The 18,922-nt window shown below is 46.6% G+C and overlaps 1 protein-coding gene across 1 annotated transcript; it reads right to left on the bottom strand.

The window, feature by feature from the left end:
* Window positions 1–3,032: 3,032 nt before the first annotated feature.
* LOC146178270 (uncharacterized) lies at window positions 3,033–12,195 on the bottom strand. The gene is made up of 2 exons (XM_084578079.1): window positions 8,249–12,195; window positions 3,033–4,440 (listed from the first exon to the last, which is right to left on the bottom strand). The coding sequence occupies exons 1-2, from the start codon at window positions 8,429–8,431 to the stop codon at window positions 4,039–4,041; spliced, it is 585 nt and encodes a 194-aa protein (XP_084434205.1). The 5' UTR covers window positions 8,432–12,195; the 3' UTR covers window positions 3,033–4,038.
* Window positions 12,196–18,922: the final 6,727 nt, after the last annotated feature.

The following is an 18,922-nucleotide window of genomic DNA, read 5'->3' on the forward strand; positions in this document are numbered from 1 at the left end:
CAAATACTTTTGCATAATCAATAAAGCAGAAGTAGATGGGTTTCTGGAACTCTTGCTTTTTCCATGATCCAGCGAAGGTTGGCAATCTGGTCTCTAGTTCCTCTGCCCTTGCGAAACCCAGCTTGCACGTCCGGATGCTCCCGATCCACATACTGCTGCAGCCTACATTTCGAAAATTTTCAACATCACCTTGCTAGCATGAGAAATAAGCGCGATCGTGCGGCAGTTGGAACAATCTTTGGCACTGCCTTTCTTTGGAATGAAAAGAGAGGAGTCGCTGGAGAAAGATTTGATGTTGGGAAGGGTTGAGGGTCGCCGGAGAAGGGGTAGGCAGCGAACGCGATGGTTAGATGGCATCCTCGAGGCATTGCAGATGAAGCTATGTGATGTTAAGAAGATAGTGAGAGACCGGAAAGCGTGGCGTGACATGGTCCATAGGGTCACGAAGAGTCGGACACGACTGAACGACCGAACTGAACTTCTTTGGAATGGGGATGTAAACTGACCTCCTCCAATCCTGTGGCCACTGCAGGGTTGTCCAAATTTGCTGACAATGTATACAGCATGTTAACAGCGTCATGGTTGAGGTTTTGAAGCAACTCAGCTGGAATGCCATCAATTCCGCTAGCTTTGTTCTTAGCAAGGCTGGCTAAGGCCATTCAACTTCACTCTTCAGGATGCCCAGCTCGAACTCAGTAATCACAACCGTCTTATGTTGGGTTTGAACATCCGGGTCCTTCTTGTACAGTTCTTCTGTGTATTCCTCCCACCTCTTTATCTCTGAGGCTTCAGTGAGGTCCCTGCCTCGTTTGTCCTTTATCACGCCCAGCTTAGCACAGAAGCTTCCTTTGATATCTTTGTCTTATACAGAGCTCTTGGGTTCCTCATCATATAAAAAGCCGTGGTGAAATCACACCTCCAGCCGGCATCCACCCTCTCCATCTTCTAGAAGCCATCAGGCGTCTTTGGTTGGTTACTGTACACCCGTACACAGTGCCTATAGAGCAAAAGGACAGACAGTGTCCTTTCCATGGTGAAAAGCAGTCACAAGTCCAGCTTGTTATCTGTCAATTTTGAAGTGAAAGCTATGTTAGCCTTGCTGAGACAAGGTCATTGGCGCCAGCAATTGGACCTCAGGTGCGGTGCAAGGAGCCAGCGACGCATTTCTTTGCACGCAAGGTGCACAAAGCTGGCGGCGCTCGCTTCTTTTACTGCTGCTTGGTCTTCACATACATGGTACAGTTCATTCGTACCAGTATATATCTCCACAAATACTATAGCCTTCCACTGGAGTCTCCTACCTACCCTTTCCCACCACTGCCGCCCATCTGGCTCGCCTCCTGGGACCTCTCCCTTCAAAATTACATCAACACCTTCGTTTCTTTAGACCTGTCTGTGGCGCCCTTGAGATTCGCAGACAGCCATGGAAGAGTCACATGCTGGAACCAGTGTTTCGGCTTCGTTTCCTTGACATTCACAGAGAGCCATGGAGGAGTTAAATCATAGCAAACCATGTCTGACCATGCCTAAACGAGCTTCCACTCCCTAAACCAGGTTCAGGTCTATGTGAGTTTAATCTGACTTAGTAATACAGAAAAACCAAGCATAACAGCTCTATCGCTTGCATAGCCAGGCTTAGCTAAGCTAGGTTGTAGTCTTCTTTTTCCACACTATCTTTTTGTGCTAGGTACGGGGTCTGGCTCCAGAAGCCCACCCGAGCAACAGTATGAAAAAGCAACGGTAAATTCAAATTTAAAGACTTAATGGAACGCGTAAAAAGAGCCTGCAAGTCTTTACATACCAAAATAAAAAATCTCCCACTTAAAACTGTCACTGATTTCAAATACTTGGGAATACATATTACTTCAACACTAAACTGGATTACTCACATAAGCACATTGTCTCGGCAGCCTCAAAGAAGCTCTGGTTTCTGAAGCATCGCTTGCAACACTGCACATCTGATAACAAGTTTGTGGCATACACATCACTAATAAGACCCTTACTGGAATATGCTGATGCCATTTGGGACTCGCACACTAAATCAGACATCAATGCACTCGAAGGTGTTCAGAGAAGAGCGATAAGATTTATCTACAACGCGTATGGCAGGCACATATCGGTTAGCAATCTTAGGGAAAGTAATGGCATTCCAACACTTGAAACGCGGACAAAAATTTATCGGCTGCAAATGCTGTTCAATATAATAAACAATAAAACAAAAATAAATTATATTGCATACATGCAGTTTAACAGAAGAAGACAGACTAGGTGGAAACACGATAAAACAATTCTGATGCCTTAGACTAGAACTAATGCATATCACTTTTCCTTCTTTCTCAAACCATGGTAGAATGGAATGCTCTGCAGCCAGAGATTGTGAACGTATCGTCAATTGATTCATTCTTGACTGCTGCTAAAGACCATATGGCATAATTGTTATCTTTGGTCATCGGTGAGAGCACCAATCTATGCTCTCAATTAACAAGGACGTATCCACTGGTTTTCAAAAATTCCAGCACACCATTCGCATTTTTTGGGAGGCCCTCAGATTGTGATTGCATTAAATGTGGGATAAAATTTTGTAATATCCTCCTTAGCATTATATATTCACGAGATTGGTCACTTCTCCATTTTACTGTCATTCCTGCTGATCCTCCAAGAATATTACCATCAAACAGAGAATGTGGCTACTAACACATTCTGCAAAAAAATGCTCAAATCCACAATTCTTTACGAAATCATGCGAAACTAAGGGCCTTAAGCATGGTTCACCTCTAGAGAAAGTTTTCCACTTATTAGAACAGCTAAACCTCTTCCCACAAGGTGCGACATCGTACAGAAACTTTCTGCCAACCTTATGCCACGTCACGCGAGGTGAAGCACACTGCAGGCTTTGAAAAGTTTGCATAATCAAGTCCCATTGAAATTCAGCAGACAGCCCCAATGCCTTTGAGATGCTGCCACTATAGATGCAAACTACACATAACACAACGACAACATTGAAAGCACTGAGGATGCTCTTTGTTGTATGGGATGGAGCAAAACAGGGCTGCAGTTCCCGTCTCTAGAGCACTGACAAAGCAAACTGTACACAAACCTGTCTACTCGCTGTTAATGCATAAACAATTTACTTCTCTTTCATACGAGAAGCTACTCCAATCACAAGGCACAGTTGAGCACGTACATCTCATATCAGAAAGCATAAATGCTAGCAATGAACTAAGCCGAAAACCATGGTAATGTTTCAAAAAACTTTAATGCTCTAAAATGAAACCAAAGAGTACAGCACAATGTAAAAAGCAATCTCCATGCTGATAAAAAATAAAAACAGATTAAGAACTCGTAAAAAATATGACTCAAGAAAGAATTTTATCGAGTACAAAAACCTATGCACAATTCCTTCCCGGAACTTGCTCACTGCGTCAGATTGGCATATCCAATGCTCACTCTATTAAGCAATAAAATGATAAAATATCCCACCAGTGCATGTATATCACCACTGCAGCAGTTGTACAAGCCAAGGCCACATCATCTCTGTGCTCTTACTATACTCGCAGACAACTTTCTGTGCCCTGCTGGCGAAGGCTAGGTCATTTGTTTTTTGTGTAGGGGTGCGGCAGGATGAAAGGAGAAATGGTGCAAGGTCCCTAGCACCCAGGTAGGCCACTGCCAATGAGAGGGGGACAGAGGCCTGTCTCCATCCCTCCCTTTCCTGCCTAGCCTCCGTTGCAAAGACAAAGAAAGCTGTTTGCGAGTTTACACAACACTGCACTTCACGAATTACTAACATGTCCTGTTGTCGATCTGCCAGAAGTAGTAGGTTGTCAACAATATGCTGTCACTCTGAGGTCAGTTCGAGCAAAAAACCATTTTTGTACATTTCTAAACAATACTCACTTCCAATGTATTCATGTGGTACGACATCTCAACTGCCATATTATGATGCACCATGATGGTATCAGGTCACAGTATTGACCAGTGGACCTGGTAGTCCCTTGACCGAATGACACGGACAGCAACTGTAGTGTCCACTGCCCGTCACGTGGCGTCACTGCTGTCCTGCTCGTTCTCACTGCTGCATTTGAGATGACGCAGCAAGATCTCTAGCAGCAGGGCCGTGTTGGGGTCTTCAATTCCAGGCCTCTCACTTGGCAGTGGCTGACCATGGTAAGCCAGGAAGGCACTGAGCGAAACAACTGCTCGGGCCGTCTCAATGTACTGAGTCGAACGGCGGCAATCGCAGTCTACTGGGAACCTCCTATGCAGCTCCATGTTCTTCCCTGGTCCCAGGACTCCCAACAATGTGACCAACGTTTGCCGCACCTTGGAAACGTCGTCATCCTCGGACTCCGGAGTGGAGCCTTCGTCTTCAGAGTCGCTGGATATTGTGATCGCGCTCTGGATGCTAACTCTGCCTGCCTCTGAATCTGCCTCACTGACCTGGGAAACAGAACAAAACGCCACTGATCATGACATGGACAGCGTACTGGCATGGAGGAAATTTGAATGGTAATACGGCTGACCAATGAGTGCCTGGCCATGTCATACGCCAACTACCACCTGCCAGAGGTAAGCGCGAGTTTTGGGCCTTGGGCGCCACAGCAGCAGGCTTTTGTGTTAATGGGTCAAACAATGTTTAGGGATTTAAAAAGTAGCCCAGGCATATTTGCAGTGACAACTCTGCTATCTTACACTTGTGGGCCAAGTGCTAAATTGAGACCAATTTTCATAACAGCACAAATGCCTTAGGAAGGCTCAGTCATGGGCAGTATCGAAGATACACGTATCTTCGATACTATGTTTAGATACATTTTTTTTTTATACTTTAGATAAAGTACATATATTTTGAAGATACTCGATATTAAAGGCAACTTCAAACAAATGAAACCGCTGTGAGATTTTGGGTTGACGGCGCTCATTCAGAGGGTGGTACAGGCCCTGAGGCAGCTCGGCTTGTAGTACCGCCTGAGTTCCCTACAAATGCCCCAGCCCCTCAGCGTCAACCAGAGTTGCAGATTCCATTTCCTTAAAACTGAAGGAGGCAATGGTAAGTAGGTGCTCACGAAGTGCTTTACTTCTGAGCACCGAGTGGGTACCACCAAGCTGCTAAGCCTTTAACAGACACGTACAGAGATATGAACAAAGCGGAGACGCAAGGTGAACACGCAGTATACGGTCCACGCAGACTGCTGTACCCCTAGCTGCTATTCCCACCCTTTGTTATCTGCCCCCCATTTCTGCGGCGTTTGATTCTCGTCAAGCAGTGCCCACAGTGTGCTGTCAGACGCAGTAAAGTATGCACAACCCAATACCCCCGGGCTCCGCGTGCCGGTTCTGCTTGGCGGCAAGAACACAAGCTTCTAAGGCGTCAGTCCACCATGATGCAGTCGGCTAAACATGTTCTTGTAGTTACGGCGTTTGATGGAAAACAAACCCATACTTTGTAACTGCACAGGGAACAGGCTTACACTAGACGTTTTTTTTTCTTGAAAAAAAAAAAAAAAAGCATCATTTCACCCCGCCGCGGCCGTGCAGTGGTAACACGCCCGACTACTGTGCTGGAGTACCCGGGTTCGATCGCAACCGCAGCGGCTGCGTTTCGATGGAGGCGAAACGAAGAGGCGTCCGTGTGCAGTGCAATGTCAGCGCACGTTAAAGATCCCCAGGTGGTCGTAATTACTCCATAGCCCTCCACTACCGCTCCTCTTTCTGTCTTTCCACTTTCCCTCCCACCTTCCTCCCTCCCCTACAGCATGGTTCAGGCGTCCACTAGAACAAGTGTAACAGATACTGCGCCTTTCCCTACCTGCGAACCAATAATTTAATTTTAAAACATATGTCCAAAATGTCATGAAATACATGACATGATGCTATGAATGCAATATTCCAGCACGTTTGAATAAAAATTATGCGTTGGCAAACAATTTTTTTTTTTTAAACATTTGAGAAAACCTTGAATTAAACTTGTCAACATATCTCTCTTTTTTTAACTATACCAATTAATTAATTGACACCATATTAACCACTTTTGTTAAAAAAAAAAGATACTCTATCTTTTATCTAGAATCAGCTGTAGTTCTCCAGCGAAGCTAGTGAACCTCGAGTTTCCTAACTACCTCCAGGATGTTTTAGTCTATGCGGCTATGGTTCACTCTTACACGCTGATAAAAAGCATATTCATCTAATACAGCACTGCGGTGTGCTCGTGTGCGCATGTAGAGAGGCTTTTCTCATTTGCGTCGCATATAGCACGTCCACATAGCGCACTTTCCGGACTAAATAACATTCAGCCATTTTATTTTTTTTCCTTTTAGCTTTTAACAATATGCTGAGCTTGAAAAGTTTATCGCACTAATGGTAATATAACTGCCCAGTTCTCCAATCGCATGCAGGTTGCACCTTTGTATTTGTATGTATAACCCGGTGCTCACAATTCGGTTTGCACGAAGAGCATTAGTTTAAAGAAATATTTCGCTTGGCTGCTTGTGGAAGAAATCACTGAACTGTAACAATGGCTTCAATTCAATGTGAAGTTCTGACAAGGACAGCTGCCCAAACAATAAATCCACGCTGGCGTATTTGTTGAAGCCATTTCAGAAAAACTACGCTACATGAATGCTCTAAATATTCCAGAAAGCAGGATAAAATTTCCTAATGCCGCTAATCGTATTAGCACCTTTATTATGTTAGGACTTCAGTGATGTATCGAAGTATTAACGATACATTGCCAAGTATCTGTATCGAAACTCGATTTCGATCCTGTATCTTGTATCAGCATCGAGAATACAATTTTTCAGTGTATCGAGCATCGGTATCGAAGATGCTTTTTCGAAGTATCTGGCCCAGCCCTAGCAAGGCTCAATTTCTTGTGGTTATCACTTCATTTGCTAGCCTCAGGATAATGCTAAATGCAGATTAGCATAATTGTAAGCAATTAACAGATATACAGAATAATGATTTAATGCAATTTCAAAACAATTTACGACAACTACAAGAAAAAAGTATCAACAAGATTTTTTTTTTTTAGAGTGCAGCTCCTTGGCGCCCGTTCCTGCGTATCACAGCATCGCCGTTGTCTCTCATAATCAGCTCCATAAATAATTAAAATAAATAAATAAAAACCTGTCTCCATCGGGAATCGAACCCCCATCACTTAGATCCCCAGCCAGGTGCTGAGCCGAGTCGTGAAACTCACATCATAATTCTCCTTGTCTACCGTGAGGATGATAGTGGCGATGACAATGAAGCTGCAATTAGTGATAGTGACAATGATGGCATTAGCAGTGATAATGAGGGTGTATTTAGTTGCTAATGATGAGAGCAAATGAGATGCACAATGTGCACCAGCAAGGCTTAGGCTTTTGTATCTCTGCAGAGCACATTCCACAGTGCTCCCGGAATTTTACAGCGCAGCTCTTTAACACCCTGCATTTTGCAGCGTCGCCGTTGTCCTTCGTAACTAGCTCCGTAAATAAAGCTTCAGGCTTCTCATTCGTGCACATGCACTTTACTGGTCACGCCATTAATCTCTTAATCTGCGGCAGCATTATCTCACACAGGGTCATTAGCATACTGTCAGAAGCTATCACATTACGTGAAGGACCACCTGACGGACACAAAATTTTGGGGTGCAAGGGTATGATAACGCAATAGCGTAGGGTGCCCAAATGGGCAGTTCCTGCCAAGTTGGCTTTGTCATGTGGTCTCATGACATCACACAATCAGCCAATCAGTGAGTTCCATGACCACCTGCCAGAGGCATGCTCGTGATTTTTTTTGCCCATAATGCTGGTGCTGCATTTTCTGCACAATGGGCCCTTTAAGTGCAAGATCACTGTCACGCACTAACCAGCCCGCAGTTGCACAAGTAACTAAAAGTTATACGCATTCATAGCAATCATGGCATAATAGACAAAATGCATGCGCTGACTGGGATTTACAAGGACAAGGTTCAAAGACGACACAAGCATCATCTTCTTTCCCACTTTAATTTTTATTAAGCTAAGGTCAGTCACAAGCTTGCTCTTTTCCTTTTTTTTTTCCCTGAATGAAAACTCCAGTTGGTAGATTGTGCTTGGATGTTTGTGTTGTCTTTTAAGCTTGTCCCTGTAAACCACAAGTAACCCATGTATCTTCATGTAAAATGTTCCAACTGGCCCAATCACAAATCATGGCATTAATAGCTGCAAATTGTAATCAAAACATCAAACAAGCAGAAAATGTGAATGTGAAGTACAAACAGACTTACGTCACCCCCATGTACTTCTCCGGTAGCCATGGCAGGGTGACCTTCAGCAACATCTGGTGTAGGCCTAGGACTTCTGCTGACAGCAACTTCTTGCACCAAAGCCTCGGTTAGCAGGTCTTCATCAGCACTATCTAGACACCAGTGCTCAGCTCTAGGATCTCTCCTGTGCCTGCATCCTGGCATGCACTGCTCGGCCGGCCATCTTCACTGTGTTGCGGAGGTGAAGGGCTTCTCCTAGAAGTTTGACGTTTCAGAATACCTTTTGGTGCCTTTTTACCCTTGCGTGCAGTTTTTGCTTTTGAGGCTCCTAAGCCAGACTTGCCCTGTAGTTCTTGAAGCAAGGAGCAGCGGCTTCTTGTGCGTTTTCCAGCGCTGGTTCCTGTACTGGAGGTAAGGTCACTTGACGCTGTCTCGTCAGAGGGTGTGATCAAGGGGCTCATACTTGGGCAAGATGCGTTGCCACACTCTTCCTTGGCTTTTTGTTGCTTGCGAGGCGAGGTATTACTTTTGTGCTCTTCAGTGGGTACCGAGTTTGATGCCACCTCACTACGCAATGAAATGCCTTTCTTTTTACGCCTGTCTGCTACCGAAATGCAGGACAGCAGTCTTCTGCTAGTCTGCAAAGGAGCTAGCGGATTCTCAAGATCCGAAACTGCTGTTGTATAACTACTTGGTTCCCTACAGTGAAGTATGACTGACTGACTGCTGGAGTCCTTTTGTAGTTCTGCACTCTGCTGTTTCCTCGGAGATGAGCGTGTAATGCCTCGTCTGCCGAGTGGAGGTGTGGACTCTAATAAACCTGCCGCAGCACCTTTGTCAGTAGCCCGAAACTGTCTTGGTGAGTGTGAATTTTGTTTCCCCTTTGAAGGCGTCACACCTACACCTGGTTTTGAACATAGCTGTGAATCTGAATGCTTGACAGTGAGCTCTTGGGGTGTTTTATTTGGTCGTTTCCTCTGAGATCTCCGCAAAGGCATGGTTCTGCTGGAAGCTGATGCGTGTTTAAATGCATCTCCTAAAATGCTGTTCTCACTACTTTGGGCAAACAGTTCCTGACCAGAGTGGTTACTGGAGCATTCTTGCAGAGTTGCACCGTCAGGCTTCTCAGGGGATCGGCGGTGCTGCTCTACAGGAGTTTGTTGCTTGCCAATTGCATCGGAGGAACACTGCCCTTTTGAGACCACTGCACAAGTGGGGCGGCCAACGCCTGTGATCCGAGAGCCTGATCTCATGTTGCAACGAGGAGCGGGCTTTTTACGATCCTCGAGTGATGACAGCAATGTTTGTAGCTTGTTCAGAATCAGTTGCTCTCTTGTATCCTCAGGCACAGGCACAGAACTTTTCTTTATTGCCTCTTCCGGTCTCGAAGAAGGTGAAGCAGAGGATACAATTTTCTTGGCCCTTTTGCTCTTACTAAGGTTTTTGCTGACGACAGACATCTCAGAGCTCTGCAGTACTGACGAGCTTTCTGTTTCAGGAACTACATAGGTTGATGTGCCCTCGACACCTAAACCATTCCTAGGAGTGCTTCGAGGCTTTCGGGAGTCTTTATCACTCACGCTGTCCTCAACGAGGATGTGCGATGCCGCAGGGAGTACCGGCGAGCTGTGGTTGTCAGTGAGCTCTTGGGGTGCTGTATTTGGTCGTTTCCTCGGAGATCTCCGCTAGGGCATGGTTCTGCTGGAAGCTGATGCGTGTTTAACTGCATCTCCCAAAATGCGGTTCTCACTGGGGAAACAGTTCCTGACTAGTGGTTACTGGAGCATTCTTGCAGAGTTGCACCGTCAAGCTTCACAGGGGATTGGCGGCGCTGCTCTACAAGAGTTTGTTGCTTGCCAATAGCATCGGAGGAACACTGCCCTTTTGAGACCACTGCACAAGTGGGGCGGCCAACGCCTGTGATCCGAGAGCCTGATCTCATGTTGCAACGAGGAGCGGGCTTTTTACGATCCTCGAGTGATGACAGCAATGTTTGTAGCTTGTTCAGAATCAGTTGCTCTCTTGTATCCTCAGGCACAGGCACAGAACTTTTCTTTATTGCCTCTTCCGGTCTCGAAGAAGGTGAAGCAGAGGATACAATTTTCTTGGCCCTTTTGCTCTTACTAAGGTTTTTGCTGACGACAGACATCTCAGAGCTCTGCAGTACTGACGAGCTTTCTGTTTCAGGAACTACATAGGTTGATGTGCCCTCGACACCTAAACCATTCCTAGGAGTGCTTCGAGGCTTTCGGGAGTCTTTATCACTCACGCTGTCCTCAACGAGGATGTGCGATGCCGCAGGGAGTACCGGCGAGCTGTGGTTGTCAGTGAGCTCTTGGGGTGCTGTATTTGGTCGTTTCCTCGGAGATCTCCGCTAGGGCATGGTTCTGCTGGAAGCTGATGCGTGTTTAACTGCATCTCCCAAAATGCGGTTCTCACTGGGGAAACAGTTCCTGACTAGAGTGGTTACTGGAGCATTCTTGCAGAGTTGCACCGTCAAGCTTCACAGGGGATTGGCGGCGCTGCTCTACAAGAGTTTGTTGCTTGCCAATAGCATCGGAGGAACACTGCCCTTTTGAGACCACTGCACAAGTGGGACGGCCAACGCCTGTGATCCGAGAGCCTGATCTCATGTTGCGACGAGGAGCGGGCTTTTTACGATCCCAGAGTGATGACAGCAATGTTTGTAGCTTGTTCAGAATCAGTTGCTCTCTTGTATCCTCGATCCCAGAGTGATGACAGCAATGTTTGTAGCTTGTTCAGAATCAGTTGCTCTCTTGTATCCTCAGGCACAGGCACAGAACTCTTCTTTGATGCCTCTTCCGGTCTCGTAGGAGAAGGTGAAGTAGAGGATACAATTTTCTTGGCCCTTTTGCTCTTACGAAGGTTTTTGCTGACGACAGACATCTCAGAGCTCTGCAGTACTGACGAGCTTTCTGTTTCAGGAACTACATAGGTTGATGTGCCCTCGACACCTAAACCATTCCTAGAAGTGCTTCGAGGCTTTCGGGAGTCTTTATCACTCACGCTGTCCTCAACGAGGACGTGCGATGCCGCACGGAGTACCGCCAAGCTGTCAAGTACTCTCGCCACTTCAAGGAGACGTTTTTTGAACAGAAGGTTGACTGCATTAGGCGACTCGTACAGGTGCTTGAAGGGAAGTATTTTTTTTTAGGTAATGCTGCTTCAGAGACCGCCATGAATGCCTGCCAGGCACGGCACCAACCGCTACCATTTCCTTGTACACTGCATTGCCATGGACACGGACGCCCGGCTTCTTCGCTATGTACTTTGCAATCGCAATTTCCTCGCCAAGTCTGTAGTTCCTTCTTACCCGGACGGTGCGGGGTCTTCGTGCATTGGAGTCCACTGGTATCTTGAAGTCTGCGAGGCGAAACAGCGTGTCCTTGTCGGAACATGCGCGAATGTAATTAGCCGAGAATACGTCATCGGTGCTGCCCGTAACAGTAACGCTACACGGCACTAGTTGTATGACAGCAGAAACTTCTGGCTGTACAAGGACGCCCCTTCCGTGCTCTATAGGCTCTCGTATTTCTTTGCGCTCCGAACAGGGCACCAAGGAGAACACCATAGGGCCACCATCTGCCCTCACGAAGAGCTTTCGGCTTCGCTGCTTATTTGACATTACTTAACAGCACTCGCAGTCGTTAGGACCGTAGTCTAGCGCTAACTGACCGCTTCGCTTCGGCTCTTTGGCTTACATCAGCTCATCAAACTTCTGGCTCTGGCTGCTTTGCTGACCGCTTCGCTTCGGCTCTTTGGCTTACGTCAGCTCATCAAACTTCTGGCTTCTGGCTCTGGCTGCTTTGCGTCGGTTGCGAGGGCCGGCGTTGCAGACGCTCGTGCGACCGAGTGAAAATAGGCGCCGTCGGCTGCGACCCAGTTCCACATAGAGGAAGGAAAAAACTGAGGAGAGGCAGGAGGCAGGCAAGGCAGCAAGGCACGCCCCATGTATCCCAGATGTATTGCGAAAAACGTGACGGAAGTCACGTGCTTTTTTTTTTTTTTTAGCCTAGAGCACGGCCGGTCTCGGGGTAGAGCGCTCTCTCCCTCGAGACCCGCCGTGCCTAGAGTTATAGGGGAGAAAACCTGGGCCAGGGGGCGCTGCGCCGCTCTGTGCGTCAGCGCCCTCCATGGAGACCCCGTCAAAACCTCCGCGCACTGCGGCCGCGTCGTCTGCCCTCAACATACCTCAACCTCACCTAACCCACCCCCTTCCCCTCTAGGCCTCAGGTCATCCTCATGAATAAAGGTTTATGAATGAATGAATGAACGCGTCGTCTGCTTCCCGGCGCATCGAAATGCATGCTGTCGTCTGCTCCACGCTGCTTTCCAGCACGTGTTTGCGCGCGCGCGCTCGGTTGTTTCTCTCCTCCTCCGACCGCTTTCTGGCCGCCGTCGCGCTCCAACAAACGGGAAAAAAAAAAAAAGAAAAAGGAACTGGAATGATAAAGTGACGGCGCGCTTTTTCGCAAAACTCGTGTTGAAACGGCAACGGGGTGGTTGTCGGCTTTTTTTTTTTTTTTTTTTTTTTAGGTATCTCGTGCCGCTCGTATCTCGCACCTCAGTTTGGCGATGCCGCAGCAGCCATCGCGGAACCAAGTCGGCCTCAAGAAACAGACATACGTCATTAATACCATCACTTGGCGCTTATAAAGGAAAAACACAAACGTCCATCGTTTTATCCTCATACGCGATCCTGCTTCGGGAACTCAATACTGCGCATTCGCTAGAGGAGATAACTGAAGTAGGAATTGCACGGCCTAGCTGTGGAATTAAGAAGACAAAGGTTTACTTGGAGAGATGTCCCTGTCTGCATGGAAAGTCATCATGGCATTCCCTCGCTCTTCGTCTCGTGGAGAGAGGAAACTGCCGCAAAAATGGCATGCCTCGGCTTGTCGTCAGTGACTCAGGTCGTTAAGAAACCCCTCATCGTTAAAGGTAGATAGGTCATTGATTTCGGATGACAGCGCCGCAGCAGCGAACTCCCCCTGACCGCTGTCAGCAGGAACCATGGGTAAGGCGGCATGCTTTGTGCCTGGAACGGGTCCTACGCGCGCCGAAGCCCCATGGCGCCGGTAGCATCGCCTAAAACGTCTGTCCCCAAAGAGTTGAATAGGCTCCTACTCGTCGCTGTGTACACGCCGAGAAGGCTGGACCCTTCATGCTCTGAACAACATGGACAGAGACATCAAGAGGTGCCGCCTCAAGCCCTTCAAAATACCTGTCGCCAATTGCCTCTGCCCTCGAGTAGCGAATTCGCGTTGATGTTTTTTTTTTTTGTTTTTTTTTTAATGTCTGAGCCTGCCACCAAGTACTCTTTGAAAACAATGTCCGCGGCGATCAATTAATCATAATTTCTCACTTTCGAAAGCACCGATAAGAAACGTGCCTCCAGCCAGCCTCTATGTCAGCCGGGGCACAGAAAAAAGCAGAAATAAGAAACCCCACTGACAAAGAGCGCCGGCTTTGAGCGCGCAGACGCGCGACCATCCCCCCTTGTACTCACTCTCCTTATCTCGCTCCGCGTGCACGTGCGGCTGCCTGTAGCACGCGCTCCCGAACGAGCGGGCTGCGCAGACTCCGAAGACAGCCGCGCGCAGCACGGACGCGGATGCGCGTAGGTTTTGTAGTTCCTCTCCGCTCCGCTGGAAACCGAGCGCTCTTCACGGTCAGCAAATGCTGTCGCATCAGTACTCGTATAGTTCATTGCATTCGGCGGGTGGAAGCAGAGATGCCAAGTAGTAAGGAGCACTGCAGTAGCTTGCCAAGAGAGGGTGTGCATGTTCTGCCCCTTGAACGATGACCACCGCTAGCCAGACCGCAGTATCCTGACTGGCATGATTGTAAATGAAATGCTAACCTCCATTTCCTCAGCTTCTCACGGCTAAGACATTGAAGTTGAGCCCATGTCCTCTGTGGCAACAGAGGCACCATGTGTCAAATAGGTACGACTGCACAGGGCAGTAATGTTTTGTCACTGCCATTTTAATGCGTCAGCATTATGCAGGTATGTCAGCAGTTTCGTGTCACCAGAATTGTTATCACAATTACATTTGAACGAAACAAGTTACAAGAAAAAGAATGGTTGCATTAGATAGAGGACCAAAAAATATTGCTGAGGAAATAATTTGATGCATGTGGGTTAACTAGGTAATTAATTAGAGTGGTAATGACGACATCCAAATGGGTCACGTGGTACAGACTTCCAGTGGCGGGAAATTTGAAATGTTTGAAACGTGAACAAGCGGCAAAGGGCGTGATTTGCATGCAGAAATGGTAGGAATGGTTAGAAAGTGTGTAGAGAGAGATAATCAGCCAACTGCAATCTGAAAAATTATGAGAGCGCCGCAGAATCTACAGTGGAGAAATGCGAAAGCCTGAGCATTGCTGCTGCACACGGTACATCGCACGCCCCTTGTCGAACACAACCAGTGTTCCATTGGACGCATCACAGTTCACTACCCTTCTATGGTTTGCAGGAAAGGAAATGCACAGTATCTGTTACTCGCGGAATCCCGCTGACACATCTTGCGGACAACATAGTAATAAGCAGGCTTACGCATTTCTCCAGTGCAGATTCTGCAGTGTTCTCGAAAATGTTCTGCTAAAAGGAGTGAAACAGCAATTATGCAGTGTTTTTGATGTCAGGCGACGTCCTTCAATCTTGTGTTGTAAGTGCAGCCTGGACTGCTCTCGAGTGTTCTTGGTGCTTAGAAACTGCACTAGTTTTATCGCTGGATGAGTGTTCCAACCCTAGTTCTCCCATTGGAAGCACTAGCTCTTGTGAGAGAACGTTTGGGAGTGCTCCTGCTCATCCACTGGAATACATCATTAATCTGTCCTCTCCCTCTTCACCTATACAAGTGGAGAGAGTGCCCAGTGAGGCACCTGTTTGCTCAAATGTAGCTTAGGATATTAAACTCTTAAACACTTATTCTAATTCAGCACCATTAAAGGCTTCGTCCCCCAGAAAAGCCATTGTCGGCATTGTGAGAAAAAAATCATGGGCATGGCTCTGGCAAGTGGTAGCTGGCAGACGACTCATGCGTGACTAGTCATTGAGTTGTGTGATGGCATGAGACGTGGCATGGCCGAATTGGCAGGTGCTGCCAACACAGGCTTCGAAGGCCTGTGACATGGAAGGGTGAAATCGGAACCCAGCCTTTCAGGACCCCTAGATCCAGAGTTAAGACATTCGAGCCTGAGCCACAAAGATACCTTCGTGTGGCTTGGTTAAAATGGTGCTTTAAATCTTTGTCGTGGTGGTTTTACAATGTGGTATCTAGCGATGTATGGGACAATGCAGCCTCAAGTTAAAAGCTTCTGAACAAGTGAGTGGCACAGTGTGTCTACATGAAGGTCCACAAGGAAAACCGGCAACTGGCGCCATTAACGCTGTCATGCCATAACCTTAAAGGCAGTTTAGGCATCCCCGTGAGCTGAACATTAAACAAAGCTGCAAAATACTGAGCTCACAAAAATATTTGGGGGAGGGCCCCCCCCCCTCCCCCAAATATTTTTGTGAGCTCAGTATTTTGCAGCTTTGTTTAATGTTCAAGAATTTCATTAGCATTAAAGTTTGTGAAAGACATGGTAGCACACTTTCTGACATTAAAAAATAACATGGCTCATGCTACATGGTTCCCCACTCAAGGAATCCATATGAGCAGGAACTTGGCAGTAGACATAAGTAACACACACTGGTGGCTGTTCTTAGGAGCACAAGTATGGAAAAAAATTTGAACGGCTGCTGAACTCTGCAGCTGCCAACAGGAGTTATGCTCATTTTGGCGAAGCCTGAAGCGGAAAAACGACAGTGATGTGAGAGAGACACAGGACACAGTGCTAACTTGCAAATGAATTTTATTTGGAGCACAGAAGCGTATAGAGAGGAAAGCACTACAAAAATAATAAGATGAGACTCATCGCACGCTCATGCCATGACCATCGAGGAATGCAATTTCCTTTTCTGACAGATTCACTGATGAAGTACCAATTAACACACACAGCTGCATTCTTGAGAATCAAACGTGCATCTTATTATTTTTTTTTAGTGCTTTCCTCTATATATATGCTTATTCGCTCCAAATGAAATTAATTTGCAAGTTAGCGCTTCGCTCTGTGTCTCTTTCCCGTCACTGTCTGTTTTGCACTTCAGGCCTCACCAAAATGAGTGAACCCAATAACTAGTCCAAGAAACAGCCCTGAGAAGTTATGTATTCATTTCCTTTATTTTTTTTTTTATAATGTCTCATTCATGCAGAGAATACCAAATTGTCATAAAAAAATTTGTTGAATGTACAGTTATAGTACTCTCCGCTGAGTTCCAGAAATTTCACAGAGTACAGAAGCTCAACATAAAATATCAGAAAAAGCAAACTGGAACAATTGTTAGAAAAACTACCCTTGCAGCATCCTTCTTTGGCTATGCCTTAAGCGCGGCTGCACAAGAGGAGGAGAACAAAGAATGCACTGGGCCAGAGGCACGTGCTGCCACAGCTCAGCAGTTTGGTTATGCCTTAAAATGTGTGGGAAGCTTATTTTTCCCTGTGGCCGATTGCACCGCATCTACAACTGATAACCTAGGACTAGAGGATGACTGAAGCCGGCACCTGCTCTACAGAGCCACTCTTACTCTCGCAGAAAGTTTCATTGTTGCAACTTTGCCTTTCACCCTTTTGACCCCAGAATCCTCGGGCACCCCTGCTATCTCGGGCAGCAGAATAGCATGTATTCATTGGCTGACCGATTCGACGTGTCAGTCTCGTTGGTGAGTGCTTGCGTTGATAGAGTGCTAGACTTTTTGAGCAACATTACTGCATCTGTAATCACCTGGCCTGACCAGCATCGGCAAGAGCGCATCAAGGCTGCCGTTTTTCGGAAACCGGCGGCAAGAGACCGAGCAAAACAATCGGCTGCGTGGATGGCTGCCACGTTGAGATTAATAGGCCCGCATTATATAGTCGCCGCAGTCGTACTACAGCCATAAAAAGTAGCTGTTGATAATACTGCAGTGCGTGTGCGACGATCGGAGTAGGTTTATTGGGTTTCCTGAGTCGGCCCATGATGCCAGAGTGCTTCGGGAAAGTCCTCTTTTTGAAGACTGTTCTCAGAAACACAGCAATGCATACTTGCTTGGTGACTCGGCATATCCGCTACTACATTGGCTTTTGGCCCCATACCGGGCACCCATAAAGATGACTTCGCAACAACCGTTGTCTAGCCATATTACAATCAATCTCATGAATATAGCAAACATGAAGGGGATAGTTAATTGATATATCGGTAATTCGGTGCATAAAACATGTTGAGAGATGAGCTCCTCTGTGTCAATACGGTGTACCCAAGATATATTTGGCAGAGTCGGATATTGGCCGCAGCATTGAAGCACACTGCTCGCACCTAGCGTCTAACGCCGCGTGGCGCATGCATGTGCCGTTAAAGTTGAGGATAACATCAATGCTGCTGCGGATATGATGCTTGGGATATGGGGACAGAGCGCATGCCGGAAAAGAAGGCGGTAAAGGTTGTAAGAATTAAATGGCATCGAAAAAGCAAACAGCAAACGGCCGCAAAAGTAGGCAACTGAAATGCCAACAAGTATAGGGAGAATCAGTGGATCACTCTTACAGTGTACAATCCAATTTGAACTTGTGTTTTCTGGATGTTTTTGGTGGGAAAAAAAATAGGCTTCTGCATTGTTCTGCCATATAACATTATTTGCATAGGGAGAGACCACCCTTCCTTTTTTCAAATCTGGCCCTGGACAGTAGTTCGGTGGTGGTTGCTTCTGCATGGGAAGCTGCGTGCATTAAGAGGCTTGGGTTAACTTGATTGTGGTATACAGAGCTGAGATGTTGCTTTGTAAATGTAGGTCGGCACCAAGCTCACACTCCCAATCACTCAATTACTTGTGAGTGAGAGAATACGAATGCACTTATGAGTGAGAGCACCAATCTATGCTCTCAATTAACAAGGACGTATCCACTGGTTTTCAAAAATTCCAGCACACCATTTGCATTTTTTGGGAGGCCCTCAGACTGTGATTGCATTAAATGTGGGATAAAATTTTTTAACATCCTCCTTAGCATTATATATTCACGAGATTGGTCACTTCTCCATTTTACTGACATTCCTGCTGATCCTCCAAGAATATTACCATCAAACAGAGAATGTGGCTACTAACACATTCTGCAAAAAAATGCTCAAATCCACAATTCTTTACGAAATCGTGCGAAACTAAGGGCCTTAAGCATGGTTCACCTCTAGAGAAAGTTTTCCACTTATTAGAACAGCTAAACCTCTTCCCACAAGGTGCGACGTCATACAGAAACTTTCTGCCAACCTTATGCCACGTCACGCGAGGTGAAGCACACTGCAGGCTTTGAAAAGTTTGCATAATCAAGTCCCATTGAAATTCAGCAGACAGCCCCAATGCCTTTGAGACGCTGCCACTATTGATGCAAACTACACATAACACAAGAACAGTGAAAGCACTGAGGATGCTCTTTGCTGTATGGGATAGAGCAAAACAGGGCTGCAGTTCCCGTCTCTACAGCACTGACAAGCCAAACTGTACACAAACCTGTTTACTCGCTGTTAACAATGCATAAACAATTTACTTCTCTTTCACAGGAGAAGCGCATGTTCTGTGGCTTTCTTGTTTCTTGT

Source organism: Amblyomma maculatum, chromosome 9, assembly GCF_055883805.1.
Source record: "Amblyomma maculatum isolate TAMU_Amacu chromosome 9, ASM5588380v1, whole genome shotgun sequence".
Taxonomy (NCBI): domain Eukaryota; kingdom Metazoa; phylum Arthropoda; class Arachnida; order Ixodida; family Ixodidae; genus Amblyomma; species Amblyomma maculatum.

Bases quoted from the DNA above. Each gene is read 5' to 3' on its own strand.
- LOC146178270 (XM_084578079.1), bottom strand. From the start codon at position 8,431: ATGCCAGGATGCAGGCACAGGAGAGATCCTAGAGCTGAGCACTGGTGT. The intron at 4,441-8,248 runs GTAAGTCTGTTT...TCTGTTTCCCAG, and splicing joins GAGAAGTACATGGGGGTGAC to GTCAGTGAGGCAGATTCAGA.